Genomic DNA, 14045 nt, shown 5'->3' with positions numbered 1-14045 from the left:
GTAAATGAGACAGACGTGGTGGCATAAATCAGAGGTAGCAAGAGACAGAGACAGATGGAGATGCCTGTGATGCTGGTCAACAGACACCTATGTAATGAATATTGAGTAGGTCAGATCTAGGAAACAGGCAAAAAATAGAGCAGGCTGATTGGAGGCCTAACCGAGACTCAACAACACTTGGAAAGGCCTGATGTTGAATAGGAACTGGATATTGAATTTCAAAGACACAAACAACATTCAGCAGGCAGGGAGGGCAGAGCTTCCTCTTATATGTGTGCCCTGTGCTGCTGTTCTCATAGGAGCCAAATACCTCTCTGAGTGAGGCAGGGCCTGTGATCAATAACCAGGCGAAAGTGGCCGCTAGCCTTGATCCTAATTAGTGCAGGGTTAGAGCAGATTAGCTTGCACCTGAGCCCCTATCTCAGCCTGTCTCAAACAACAACTCCCTCCTAATCAGGCTACCTGGAAGCACCAGCATCAGCATCATTCAGGGATGTATTGTGAGTGGGGAGAAAGACACCTCGGTATGTACTGTATGTATGTGAAAATGTTTTTCCTCACACATTGTTCATTGTTTGTCTCTGTGTGGGAACATCGACACCGTAGGGAGGGGCATTCGGGTCTTTAAAAGAAGGGTGGGAGAATGGGGGTGGGGGAGCGTGATTAGCGACACTGTGAAGCAGTTTTCGTAGCAACAAATAGATTAACTGTAGAGCTTTGGTATCGCAGCCAAGTTGGTTAAATATACAGAGTTCCAGGAAAGGTCAAGGAGGAGATTAGTATGGGTTGCTAGCACCGAGGGTATGTGCTTTTAGTGTGTGTGCATGAGTTTGCATGCAGGCGACACAAGCACCAGTGTCTGGGGTTGTGAATTGACAGCTGCTATAAATAGAACATACCTAGGCCTTCATAAGCCCCTGCTAGTCTGCTCCACTCTAAATCACACAGTTAGTTTAAAGATTACTCCTGTATTTTCTTTAAATGCCAATGATTCAATTATTGAATTTGAGCATATAATATATTTATGGTTTCTTTGCATTCATTTGATCATTATCAGTGTGAACTAATAGGACACTTGCTAGAACAGATATTCACAAAACAAGATACCATACATCCATTACCTATAACTGCCTTTCCTGCAGAGAGCCGCAGGGAGCTGGAGCCTTGGGGGAGAAGTGGTGTACACCCGGGACAAGTCACCAGTCCATCATAGACCACAGGACACCATAAAAATAGAAAATATTAATTTACTGAAATATTAATACATTCACCTATTTCTTATTCTTCTGTTTACCTCCAAATCTGTAATATGGCAACTTAAGGTAGATCCCTGTAAAACCAATCTCCATTGTGATAAAGTGCAATTAATGCCTAGTTACGGAATACCATTACCAACACAGCTTCAAGATTGTCTGGCCAAGTAAGCAAATTCAAAAAAACAAAAAACAAAAAAAACCCAGAACTTTTTCACAGCGGACATTGTGACTCATCACAGTAAAGACAGCATGCTGGTTCACAGGCATGAACCAATGTCACATCTAATGTGACTGTGACATCATTAATAGAAATGCTATGGAAGGGTAAGAGTCCCAAGACGGATCCCTGTGGAACACCACAGGAGCATGATATGTTGAAATGAATGCTTATTTACGGAAAGTAACTACTTTCGGTTGGGGGTTTATGGGGTAAACAGATTTAGGGAAACCTCTAAATGACTGGTTAAGTCTAAATGACTGGTTAAGTCATTTAGAGTCAGTCGGGAAACATGTTGACATGTCACAGCAGAGAAAGCGGAACTTAGGAGAGGTCATGCTTTTGTTGCAGTCGCTTTCATGGTCAACTGGGACATCATTAATACGCCGGTTTCCTTCCTTTTCGTGACAAGATGCACATCGCGAAAAAAGGTCCTCTGCTCACAACAAACCCAACTCCTTCAGCGAGATAAGAGCTGACGCAGTGGAGAATAACTTTTATTGGCTAAATAATTAAAGTAATGGAACTTGGAAGTGCCTGATCTCAGGGGAAACAGCACTGAAACAGGTTGGTAATACTCCACTTACTTTCTGTTTTTTTTTTTTTTGCATCAGCAGACAAACTCCGGCCTGCATAAGTCAAACAAATAAAAATACAGCTTCTTTTCATAATCCGGCAGGACGTTCATCATCCCCTTCAGCTTTATACACTGTGTTAAATGGAGTTACTTCTTCCAGACTTGCTCCAGTTATTATCCAAACACTTTCAAACAATAGATATGTAGTATGCTAACAAAACCCTGTTTGAAAAGAAACAGCTACCGTAGTCTTGCAACGTCAGAGTGAACCATGTCGAACCTAACAGATGTTGACAGTGTCTGTGTAACTGAGAAGCTACAGTATGTATCTGTGTAATGTTCACGGCTCCTCGACCAGCCTGACCTGGTTTGGTTTGACACTTCTGCCAGTCTGCATACAGAGAGGAAAATCACACCAATGCACACACACACACACACACACACACACACACACCCACACACACACAACACACACACACACACATTTTCAAACACATTCTTCCCCCTGGTGCAAGCACATGTACAGACACGCACAAACACCCCGAAACACTCATCCAACAGGCCATTCCACTCTCAGCTTTTTTCATTTTTTATTTTTTTTTTGTCCCCAAGCCAGAATAATAAGTCATGGACTCAATCACATGCACAAGCCCTCACATTACAACCAATATATGCTTGCATATACACACAGATGCACACAATCTCCCAGTCAATCTACCTTCTCATTCAGAGATGGAGGGATATTTGTACAGCTGCCACCAGTGATGAGGAGCCTATTAACCCGAAAGGCTTTTGGGTCAGAGAGAACTTATCCCCACTACATTCATTCACGAACGAGCAGAGTTGACTGATCTGTTTCAGCCTCTCTCATGTCAGCTACAGAAATGACTGTATCAAGACAGCTGAGATTTCTCTTAAGTGCCTCTCTGTGTACATTTTATTTTTTTATTTTTTGTGTGTGTCATGACAAATGGGACTTGGCCTTACCTCTCTTTGAAAGGAGGCGCCGGCAGTAGAAAAAGGAAATGAGGAAATCAAATCATGGTATACATTAGTGGATGGAGGTACTTCTTTAGGCGGGCAGAAAGATTTGATTTTGGATGCTAATTGTTGCGTCGGTGGAAAAAGAATAACACCAGAGAGGACACGGTGCCAGTATTATATCAGCACATGTGCCATTTCACCGTTAGGTCCAAGTGCAGCGAGTTCGTGTTGTTTTTCTTTTGCAGAGCCGCGATGCTGCATGGACTAAAACATTTGTAATGAGAGCGATGAAACTACCGCGGGCATGAAATGAACAAACCTGAAGTCACTCCCCTGAGATACCAAAGATGGATTACGTACCTGTGTGAGTGTGTGTGTCTGTGTAGGCACCGTTCACCCCGCCTCTCTTGAGAAAACTCCTTTATGACTGTCATTACATTAACATAACACCGTCTAATGAACATAACCTTCCACAGCTAATTTGAATTGTTCCCAGCCTTCCGTCTCTTTCATTTCCACTGAATGACTTAACAACATTAGTCCAGTCAGTGAATGAAGACAAACACTTCAGAAGCTTTGCCTCTAGGACACACTAGGCCAGTGTTTCCGAACCTGCACGCTGGGATCCTGAATGAAACTATAAATCCAAATTGTTGGAATATGATTAAGCGGAGAAGAAGCATGTTCCCATTTTCAGCAATTTCTGATTTCAATTTTGGGGCATTTATCTAAAATACGGCGCTTAACCAAAGTAAACTCTAAACTCATCACAGCTTGTAGACATAAAGTACGTAGACGCTGACCAAAGTTTACAATTTTGTTATAAACTAAGCTGCAACCTACAAAAACAGGAAGACAGAATAAAGTATTTTTCTACAGAGGCAACCACTTAACAAAACAAAGCACACACACAATCAATTGTAAAATAACAACACATGCAATTTATCAAAATCCCCGTATGAGATCAGCTAACACGGCGGACCACCTTGTGTCGACCGGTTTCCACTCCAAACCATTTCCCTTTTTCAACAGCGGAGCGATTGAGCCTCATACTGTTTCCCCCGCTCGGCTCAGCCGCAACAGTTCACTGATGGCCTTGGGGTACTTAAATCTGCGTTTGCTCTCACTCATGCATACTAAGAGAGGAATCCAAGTGGATAAAAGGTTGCTTTTCTACGTCGCTCTCAGAGCAGCATTGCTATATGAGCAATGTCTAGGATATAAAGCTACATGCTGCCATCTACAGTACACTTGAAGAAAAAAAAAAAATATATATTTTTTTTTTAAATAACTTCCAATGACACAAAATCATCATTTCCATTTAGTGTTTTAATATGTTTATAATCATGTTTTGTATAAAAGCACAGGCAGTTTTAATGGAATACGTGATAAGACATTGTGCGTTAAGTTTGCGGACAAGGTTGCTGTTGAAAAAAAAAAGTTTTAAGTGACTGCTAACATTTTCAGCTAACTTTCATCCAGTGACTGGATATACATTCATTTTGAAAACACTGAAAAGTATACAAATGTATCAGAACAATCCACGACTTGTAACTAGACCAAGGTCGTAATAAACGACACTGAGAAGTCAAGGAAGCTGATAGAGGCTCAGCTGAATTCTCCTTTTTCTCAGCCTTCTTTGTCCTTGGTCAACGTTGGACTCTGTACACTTGAATACGTCTCTGCAGCATTGGTTGATTTGTAGGTGACGATGAGGTTTGTGGCAAGCATTTGGTCAAGGTTGTGTAAACAGTTTGTAAAGGCACAAGATTATGTTACATATTGCTAAGCGACACTCCCTACCAGCATTTAATATGAAATAACACCATCTGATATCGGAAATAGTTTTCTATGCAAAGGACTTGATACACAGCGCATTCCCTTTCTTTCATCAAGCTGCTGCAGAGGAGCTTTATTCCAGTTAGTGAGCTACATATTCAAGTATTAAGAGTATCTGAAAATTTGAAAAAGCTAAGTTATGTACATCTTTTGCCCTACCAGGCTGATTTTTAGAAAAAAAAAAAAGATTTTAGAAGAACCGCTATGAAATCCCACAGCTCTGGATTGTTTCAGAGTGAAGCCGCCGATTGCTGCGTGAAAAAAGTCAGTCTGGTGGCACTTAAATCTCAGATTCGTGCGGTGCCAAAGCCGGAGGCAACGTAGTTCCACATGGACCCTGGAAATGGTACCTGTGTGGCATCACACACGCACGGGAGGAAAAACAAGAAAATGCCGAAGGTCAGAATTGCAGGTTACATCGTCACTCGTTGAGTTGAACAAACATTGGAGTAGGAGACAGATGCAAGGCAACGGGTAACGTGAAGGGAGTGACTGCGGCGTAAATATACAGGGGTATATGTTCACCGGTTGCATTTGTTGCACTTACGTAAAATACTCGGTTTTTGGTGTTGTATTTATATTGAACTCCGCAACCGGGACGCCTCTGGATGCGACCCGAGGGCCAAACATGGCTGCCGGGTAAACGATAGAAGATGTGCCCACCTAGAGGTAAACAGACGAGGCCAATGACCCCAGTGTCAGCCTTTAATCGACTGTACTGTACTTTAGTGTACGTCATGTCTGGAATTCTGAACAAACATGATGCTGTTACTTTGTGTTGCCATATATTTAACATATTACATATTATCTACATATTAATAATACATAATATACACAAGTTGACAGCCAACTCTTAGTCAGTCAACAATGTCTGTTCAATGTCCTGGTTTTTGAATTTAAAATGACAGGAGGAAGTGTTTGAAACCTTCTTGTGTTTAGTTATGATGAGAAATGAGTGTAGGAAGTTTTCTTCTACCCACTCCTTTTCGAGTGTAATGAATGAATGAATGGATGAATTTGAATACTGAGCCTGCATGTCCTCTGTTGAATGTAACTGCATTATTAGATCCTGATATAAGGAGGTCATTTGTGTTTTTAAAATGCTTTACTCACACGCTTGAAATACAAAAAAGGAAAATAAAAATTACATAAAGCCATTGCCCACATACCATGTAAATAAATGAAGACAACTCACCACCAGACAGAGATCACAGATCTCCATTTCTTTTTCCACCTTGGTCAGGATGTGAGAGTCCAGAGTCTCACCGAAAAATACCACGTTAGGCCTCAACAGACCATGGCAGTCCCTTTCGTCACACCTTGGTACAGCAGCATATTAATTGCGTCATAGCACACGTGTCACAAAACAAACCACGGAGACATATTCACTGATGGGATGCGGCTAGAAAAAGCAATATGCCTGATGAATTAGGCTCACAAAAAAATTAAGAAGCACAAGTTTTCTCGGCAAATCTCAATGTGTAACTATTCAGCCATGTGGTTTAGCCAGGAGGCATTAATAGCGCACCACTGCCCCCAAGTGGAAGACTTAAGTTTAAGAAACAGGGAAAGGCATGATGAAGTAAATCACTGAGGACTTGCAGAGAATTTGCACTGGGCTCATTGCATCTGCTCTCACGCTGACTTACAAGGGCAACAGCTCATAGCTACATCAGAGCAAAGGAGCATTCTCTGAGGGGACAAGGAATCAGTGGGCACTGTGTTGTATAAGAGCACTTAGGCAAAAAATGAGAGAATCTGTAGGTTTATTTCTGATAAAGATAGAAGGAGATGTAAAAGAATATGGGCTGCTTAATGAAGTGATGAACTACAAATACACTACAAGAGCTGACGGGAGGAAGTGGAGCAGAACACAGTGGAATAAGTACATTTTATTTCGTATAGTTCATTGAAACTCCCTTATACTTTCTGTTCCTTGGAGGTTTTTTTCTGTGTTGTAGAATTCAGATATTTGGCTACATCATCGCCAACTATGCTAATTGCATCCCTCTTTCCTCCTTCCTTCATTTCTTTAACTTCCTTTACAACACACACAAGGATATAAGGGGACTTGCAGAGGTTGTTGCACACAAAAGGCGAACCACATTAACAAATCGTCGAATTAGGAACTATTAAATTCTCATTTGAAAAACTAAAAGAAGAGGAGAAAACAAGACCAGATCTTATAAATTTAAATGTAACTTTCTGTTCGCTATTTATCTCTTTTCCTCTGGGGTGATATGTTAATGATTTGTGTTGTTCTTGTTGTGGCATTCTGTTCCTGTATAATGCGCAATATAAAAAAAATCAAAAAGCTCATGCATAATGCAGAATCAGCCAAGCTGAAAATGGGTCTGTAAAACCATCCCATACGCAATTAACAGAACAACAGAATTTGGTGAAACTGCAGTTCGGGCCGTTGTGTCTGACTGACTGCAGCGAGCACGAGAAGTAATGAACAAAGAGCTTAGCAAATCTGGCTCGGCGTTATTAATATGAAGTGAAAATAATCCCACCTTGGCAGTTTATCCACAGGAATCTGGGCATCAGCAACATCTGGGCCAGGTTCACTGCACATTAACAGAACGGGCACAAAAAAAAAAAAAAAAAAACTCGTTAACCACGCAGGGGTCAACCTACACATTTCTGAATGGTTATCAGCTTGTGTACATTCTAGAGGTAGAGACTCGTACCCTTTGTCCTTTAAGGCGGCGCATATGGGGCTGCGTTTGTTCACAGTCACATGCCCACAGCTCACACAGCGTGTCTCCGTCAGACTGCCTGCAGTAACACACACAAAACACAGCTGCTTTTCATTTAGCCCTCTCGGAGTCACAAAAAAAAACCCTTCCCACTCAGAAGGTTTTGGCCATAATAGCTACTAGTCCCAACTCACGCGTTGTTAAATAGGAGAGAGAATTTAATGAATGAGAGATTTTATTGTTTTAGGAGCATTTTCACCATGGTTTGTCCCAGACAAAAAGCTAGACTAAATGGTTGCTTTAAGACCGAATCAATACTTGAGCAAGACGCGTTTGGACTTAGTCCACTGACACAGTGACTAACTCGGTGGGCTGATGTTTGTTTGAGAAACTAACATCTATGAATCAGATGTTTCCATACCCCAGTAAAACCACTAGTTGCCGTCAAAGTTTCCATCCCGTGTTTCTGACCCACTCAAGCTATTTGTTTAATTTCAAAACCTAAATCTGAGCAGTAACCGCACACATGTGCATGTGATTTACGCCAAGTTTCATTGTATTTAATCACTCTTCTATGTTTTGTTTGTACTTTCTTTCTCTTTTGTGACATTTTACCAATTGTCTAGGTATTTTATGTGAAGCCCTTTCTTTTAAAAAGTGCTATGTAAATAAAATAAAGCATTTCACGTGGATTTTTCTTTAGGTTAATCAACAGCTATTTCGTTCTGCGCCGTTTCGTACTGATGTTTCCAGCTCACCGTGGATCTTGAGAACGTGTTTGGACCCAGCCTGTCGGTGCAGGTCGTCTACGCACTGGGTGATAACAACCACAGAGCGCCCCTGCTTCCTCAGCCGCGCCTCGCAGTCTGCTATGGCCACATGGGCGGCACTGGGCTTCTTGTTGAACGCCAGCTCCCTTCGGTAATGGTAGAACTCCCAGACGCGAGACGGGTTGCGTGAGAAGGCTTCTGGAGTCGCCAGGTCCTGAGGATACATGCACAACCACGATAAATAAAAAAAAAAAAACAACACCTCAATGAGGAAGGAAAATCTACAAAACCGACTGAACCCCAGCTTGAATTCAAACAAACACACAAAACTTTGAGTTATATAAAAAGACTAAAAAAAACATGCATGTACATGTGTGTGTTTTGTTTCTTTATCAATTACCTGGGACTGCCACTTCCTCCATTTCTCATTTTCCCCCCTGAATGTCGGCACTCCACTCTCTGCGCTCACACCTGCCCCTGTGATGATTGCTATGTGCTTAGCTTTGGAAAACGCTAAGCGGAATTCCGTCATGTCTGAGAAAATAAGAGGAAAACGAACATTAGATTAGGAGTCATTATCGGACTGGATGCCCAGCAATGTTCCCAGAGAAGTGAGGGTCAATACATATGACGTACTTCCTAGTACTTAATTCAGTTAATCAGAAAACTAATAGTTTGTTTTTCCATTAATAAGCATTTAATTCCTTGATACAACAATACTGCTGTTTTTTAAGGAAAAGTGCTACTAAAAAACAATTACAACTAGCTTCTATTTGCCATGATTATATGTACACACACACACACAAGGAATTTGTTCTCTGCACTTAACCAATATACAACTACTATGGTTAACACATAGCCATGAAGATAGAGTGAAATCACACTCTTCTTTGCTAACCTGGGGTCCACAGCGCCACTGTACAAAAACAATTTCCAACATTTCACTGTTTTTTTTTTCTTTTTTCCTCACAAACATCATTACTGCCTGACATCTAACGCTTAAAGAATGATCATAGCTTTCCTTTACCTGTGCTAGGCCTCGCCGGGTCCACCAGTGGTCCTTTGGTCACATGAGTGGAGCACATGCGAAGGCCAAGTGCAATTACAGCACGGTTCTGGAGAAGCATTGTGACTGTAAGAGGAGATGAAGACAAGAAAAGAAAATATTCAGGGTAAAATCCACAATTTGTATATGATGCAGTTTGTTTTACATAGACAGCAGAATTCAAAAAAAGATAAAATAAATAAATAAAAATTGCTTGCAGGTAAAGATGATTTCATCTTTATACTGAATCCACTTTTATAAACTCAAGTATGAAAGAGAGGCCTTTTACTTAAAGTTATGATGCATAAGGGAGTATTTAAGGGTTGGATTGAGAAATGTGAATCGTGGGGCAATAGGTCCCAGTTTATATTGTATGATTGCAACATATGAACATGAACACAAAGCTGCATAAATGTATATAATGCCACTGTGCAGTTAGATTCAAGATTTAAATGCAGCCTGCAACTGCAGCAGCCCTGAGACAGCCTACTTTGGGTCTGATAAAGAAAAGAATGTGCACACAATCAATTGCAACACGAGCGTGGTGGCAGTTCTTCGTCTCTTCTGACCATGAACAAAAGAAAAGAAAAAAAGACACATGCACAACTGGGCGAGCCAGATCAAACTTAAGAGACAAACGTGTCGAAACGAGTTTAACAAGATGCCCAGGCTAAACCACAATGCACGGACTACACCTCAAAGACGTGTAGGCATTATGCATGTTTGCAGAAATTACAGCCAAGTTTTAGATTGCTGCGGTTGTACGTCGGTCACGTTACTACCAAACGGCCAACATATGGGAACCAGACACTGTTTACTTAAGCTGACATGTTGTAAACCCTTTCACATGCATCGAACAAATAGAGGTAGTTGTAGTCCAAATCTGGACGTGCTCGGCGTCACCTAAGCAGGAACTAACGGGCACACGAAAACTTTCTCTAATAAAAACCGCGCGAGCAGAAACCCGAGTGGAAACGCGCGCATTAAAACAAACTTGCCCCAATAACTTTACCTCGCCGACTGTTCTCCCTCCTGTCAGAGCAGAAAAACACGTCCAGTAAGCTTGTTTACCTCTAACTCTGAAATTAACAAGGGCTGCCGTAAACGTGCCCCACGATGCCGTAAATCGAGCTCTGCATTAAGACGCACAGTGTGGTTTAGTGGCGCCGGCTAGTGGCAGACTGACGACACTGCATTTCATTCAGGATGATTCATTCATTCTCAAGTTATTTAAATAATAATAATGAAAAAAAATCTAATATCAAGAGACGCAAACGCCCATTGTGAAATATAGTTTAATTGTGGTTTGGAGCATGGATGACTTTGCCACTGATATTGTATTTTTATTGATCGTGGTTGTTCTTCCGGTGGGACGATAGAAATCTGAAAAAAACTGAATTGAACTGAGCAAAGAAAAAATATTTCAGAAGTAAGTCTGCTTCTTTTGAAGGACTTGATATTACATTAGTAAGTCGATTAATGTTTGGCTCTCAATCAGAAATTTGCGCATATTTTGCCATCTTTGTGTATTTTCTTCCTCTCCATGCCATTCAACAACGTCTCTCTCTCTCTCTCTCTCTTTCTCTCTCTCTCTCTCCCTCCCTCTCCCTCTAGTGTGTGCGTGTGTGTGTGTGAACTCCCTCCTCCCCATCATCATCATCAATAGCTACCTCCCAGCGTGTGAGTGGCCGTGGTTCTTCGTCTGCCCCAGTCGGCCAGCAGTCATCACCGGAACCTGGCTTAAATTGATGGCGACCACTCCAGCCAGCAGCACAGACCGCCGACCGATAAGGAGACTTCGCTCCAAGAGCGACACCCCATATCTCGTTGAAGCCCGACTCTCCTTCAACCTGCGGACAGGTAGGCGCGCATCCATCCATCCGTCCATCCATCCATCCAGCCTGCCAGCCATCCATCCTATCTCTAACATCTTCCCCTCACGTTGCTTGCTGAGTGTGACATCAGGCTATTGTCGAGGACTTGTGTCATAGTTTTGCCGTGCGATTTTAACCTCCCAAATATTATCGGATGGCTGTGGACATTCGTCTCAGGGAGGGGAAAATGTGACTGAAATATTACGCAACTTTGTAGACCAACGCTGGGGGGTGGGGGTCGGTTTACTCTGGCACTGAGTTCAAAAATGAAACCACGTTTTATATTTAACAGCGTTCTTGTGGGATTTTTTTTTGTTTCCTTCTGCGTTTGGTTATTTCTACCGTTGTTACATAATACAAAGAAGCTTCAACGTGACCTGTAGTAGCCCGGGCTTGGATGTGGTCGTGGTTGTGGTGCACAGAATCGGATATCCGGCTTGTTGTGTATTTTTCCTCAGATCTTTAATCATTTTCAAACTGTTGTGATAGATCCCGCGATGATGCTCGTGCTGAATAGTCTTCTGTCTCCTCCATCCACCCCTTTTACAAAGCGTGTTGCATCCCCTGTTACCATGGTGACTTGGCATTTTATGCTGACTGAGTCAACATTTTTATTTTTACAGTGCACAGGCTAATTAAGATCCACGCTGCATCCGGCTGCCTGTTCCGCCGACAGATCTCCTGCCTTTCGTTTTCATGCTCGAATGGACGTTTTGATATTTATCCCGATCAAAATGAGCTCGTCTCTGATCCGCCTCATTCACTGGGAGGATTTGAGAGCGTCTACATGGCCAGAATGAGATCACAAGTCCTGTTTGTCCCCGTGATGCTTCTGAAACACATGCAGGCAACAAAACAACAGACCTGAACTTAATACCTGTTTTTGTCTGCTTGCTGGAGTCACACCCATCACCCACTCAGCAAAATGTGAGACAAGATGGGGTCAAAAATGTGTATATTTTCCCTTTTAGTCTCCCTATAAATATAAATAAATGCCATTATCTTGTAAATAGTGACTTTATATGATATATATTATATGCAGGTGTGAAGAAGACGATAGGAGCTTTCTGATGAAGCATGTCATAATCTAACATTCTTTGTTTCAATTGCAAAATGTCAGAAAACGCCCAAGGTGACATGTTTAAATAGTATTTTTTTCCATTTAATAGTTCCAACCCACAGAGATATTCCATTTAAAAACAACCAGGAACAGTAACGTGTGACCAAACGCTCACAGTTTGAAAAGCTGCAGGAAGACCAGTTAATCAAAAATGTGTAAAGCTTGTGCTATCTCTGCGGCGTCTCATGGTTGCAGCTCCCATGTGTGCAACGCGAAAAGAGCAAATGTGCTCGGTTGTGTTTTTCCTGGATGAATGAATGAAAAGACTCGAGGCGGCCGTGTTTGGCCCGTGAAGATGAGAGCGTTGTTGATGACAGGACACTGACATTTGTCTGTGTGCTCCTTCTTTTTTTTTTTTATTTCCCTCCTCTACAACGATCTCACACAAAGCACGAGGATGGTACGGGGGCGATTAGTACAACAGCTCTGTTGACTCACTTCCACTTGAAGAAGTGGAGCAGGATTTAGCTTGCTTATTGCCAAGGAAACCAAAAGTCTTGTGGTTGTGCGCCCAGGTGCTTAATAATGATAAATGACCAGCTGGCCGGATGCTAAACAAGAACGCCTACTTCACTTCATGGCAAGTCAATGGCTTTGGTTTCCTTCTGTGATGTTTATTTTTTCAGGGCATATTTAAGGGTTTAAACACAAACCTCTACAAAGATAAAATATATATATATATATATGATGACAAGTATAAAGTCTGTAAAAGGAGTGATACATTTATGACTGAATCAGAGCAGAAAATCACTACATCCAGCGTAATCATCTTATAATCAAGAGCCTGCTTGGCTGGTGATTACCTGGCATGGAGATGTGTATTGCATTTGATGTGTGCCGTGTTATTCTGCGTGATTACCTGAAGATGAGTCAAAAACTTGCAGCCGTCGCCACTGTGTTTTAACAGCTGATACTTTGTTGCTTTGTTCTCTGATGGTGAAATCGTGGATCAGTCCTCCGCCGCCTTGCCTATACAGAGCTAAGGATGTGGCTTACAAGTGGCAGATTGCTCTGTGGGCTTTAAAATGGAATTAGAGAGCATGTATGAAACATCGGTTTATTGCATTGAATCTGCACTAATCTAATTTGCGCCGCAGTTAAAGGGCTCTGCACAGTCACAAAGACGTAACGATATAATGGCATCATTTACCGCACAGCTGCCACCGACTGTGTCATCTGCTATAAAGCATTAAAGGGCGTAGGTGTGGATGGATGGTTGACCTACCTGCCTGGTTTGATTTCAATCATCGCGGCCTGTTACGAGGCTTTTAGACGCACACATAAAGGGATCGGGGCAGCAGCTGAAAGGTGACGGCGTTTATGAAACCGGAAAGCTCAATCTACTATTTAAAAATCCCGTAGAATGATTTTAGCCCAAAGGCGCGTCGCTGTGCGCACTTGCGAGCACCATTTGTGCGTACACATCGGCGCAAGTGAGCCGTGCATTCCTGCTGACACAGCATCCGTCTCACTGGAAGAGGCTGCCTGCTTGTTTTTGCTTGTCCATCATTCAGCAGCTCAACAACCCCATCTGCTTTCTGTCTGCAGGCTTCACACAAGAAACTCTCCCCATTAGAGGAGCCGGCTCCTTCGTTTTTTTTGTTTTTTTTTCTCCCCCTAACACGGCTCCACCACAGAGATCAGATATCTTTGGGCTCTCT

General features: G+C 42.2%; 2 protein-coding genes across 2 annotated transcripts in view; one reads left to right on the top strand and one right to left on the bottom strand.

The window, feature by feature from the left end:
- Positions 1 to 4345: 4345 nt before the first annotated feature.
- On the bottom strand, positions 4346 to 10508 carry LOC125011363 (NAD-dependent protein deacylase sirtuin-5, mitochondrial-like). The gene is made up of 9 exons (XM_047590544.1): positions 10403 to 10508; positions 9373 to 9477; positions 8746 to 8879; positions 8334 to 8559; positions 7567 to 7654; positions 7390 to 7443; positions 6069 to 6192; positions 5421 to 5536; positions 4346 to 5223 (listed from the first exon to the last, which is right to left on the bottom strand). The coding sequence occupies exons 2-9, from the start codon at positions 9470 to 9472 to the stop codon at positions 5154 to 5156; spliced, it is 912 nt and encodes a 303-aa protein (XP_047446500.1). The 5' UTR covers positions 9473 to 9477; positions 10403 to 10508; the 3' UTR covers positions 4346 to 5153.
- A 560-nt stretch (positions 10509 to 11068) lies between these two features.
- LOC125011226 (phosphatase and actin regulator 1-like) overlaps positions 11069 to 14045 on the top strand; it is a 44893-nt gene continuing 41916 nt past the window's right edge. Inside the window, exon 1 of the mRNA XM_047590324.1 lies at positions 11069 to 11250. Coding sequence (XP_047446280.1) covers positions 11139 to 11250 — 112 coding nt within the window. The 5' untranslated portion in view covers positions 11069 to 11138. The remainder of the gene's footprint in view (positions 11251 to 14045) is intronic.

The sequence above is a fragment of the Mugil cephalus genome, chromosome 7 (assembly GCF_022458985.1).
Source record: "Mugil cephalus isolate CIBA_MC_2020 chromosome 7, CIBA_Mcephalus_1.1, whole genome shotgun sequence".
Classification (NCBI taxonomy): domain Eukaryota; kingdom Metazoa; phylum Chordata; class Actinopteri; order Mugiliformes; family Mugilidae; genus Mugil; species Mugil cephalus.
Note: the sequence above shows the minus strand (reverse complement) of the source record. Positions and strands in the feature narration are given on the sequence as shown.

Coding starts and splice junctions, on each gene's coding strand:
- LOC125011363 (XM_047590544.1), bottom strand. CDS start 9,472: ATGCTTCTCCAGAACCGTGCTGTAATTGCACTTGGCCTTCGCATGTGC. Junction 8,880..9,372: donor CCCGGCGAGGCCTAGCACAG/GTAAAGGAAAGC, acceptor TTATTTTCTCAG/ACATGACGGAATTCCGCTTA. Junction 5,537..6,068: donor TCTGTGATCTCTGTCTGGTG/GTGAGTTGTCTT, acceptor GTTTACCTCTAG/GTGGGCACATCTTCTATCGT.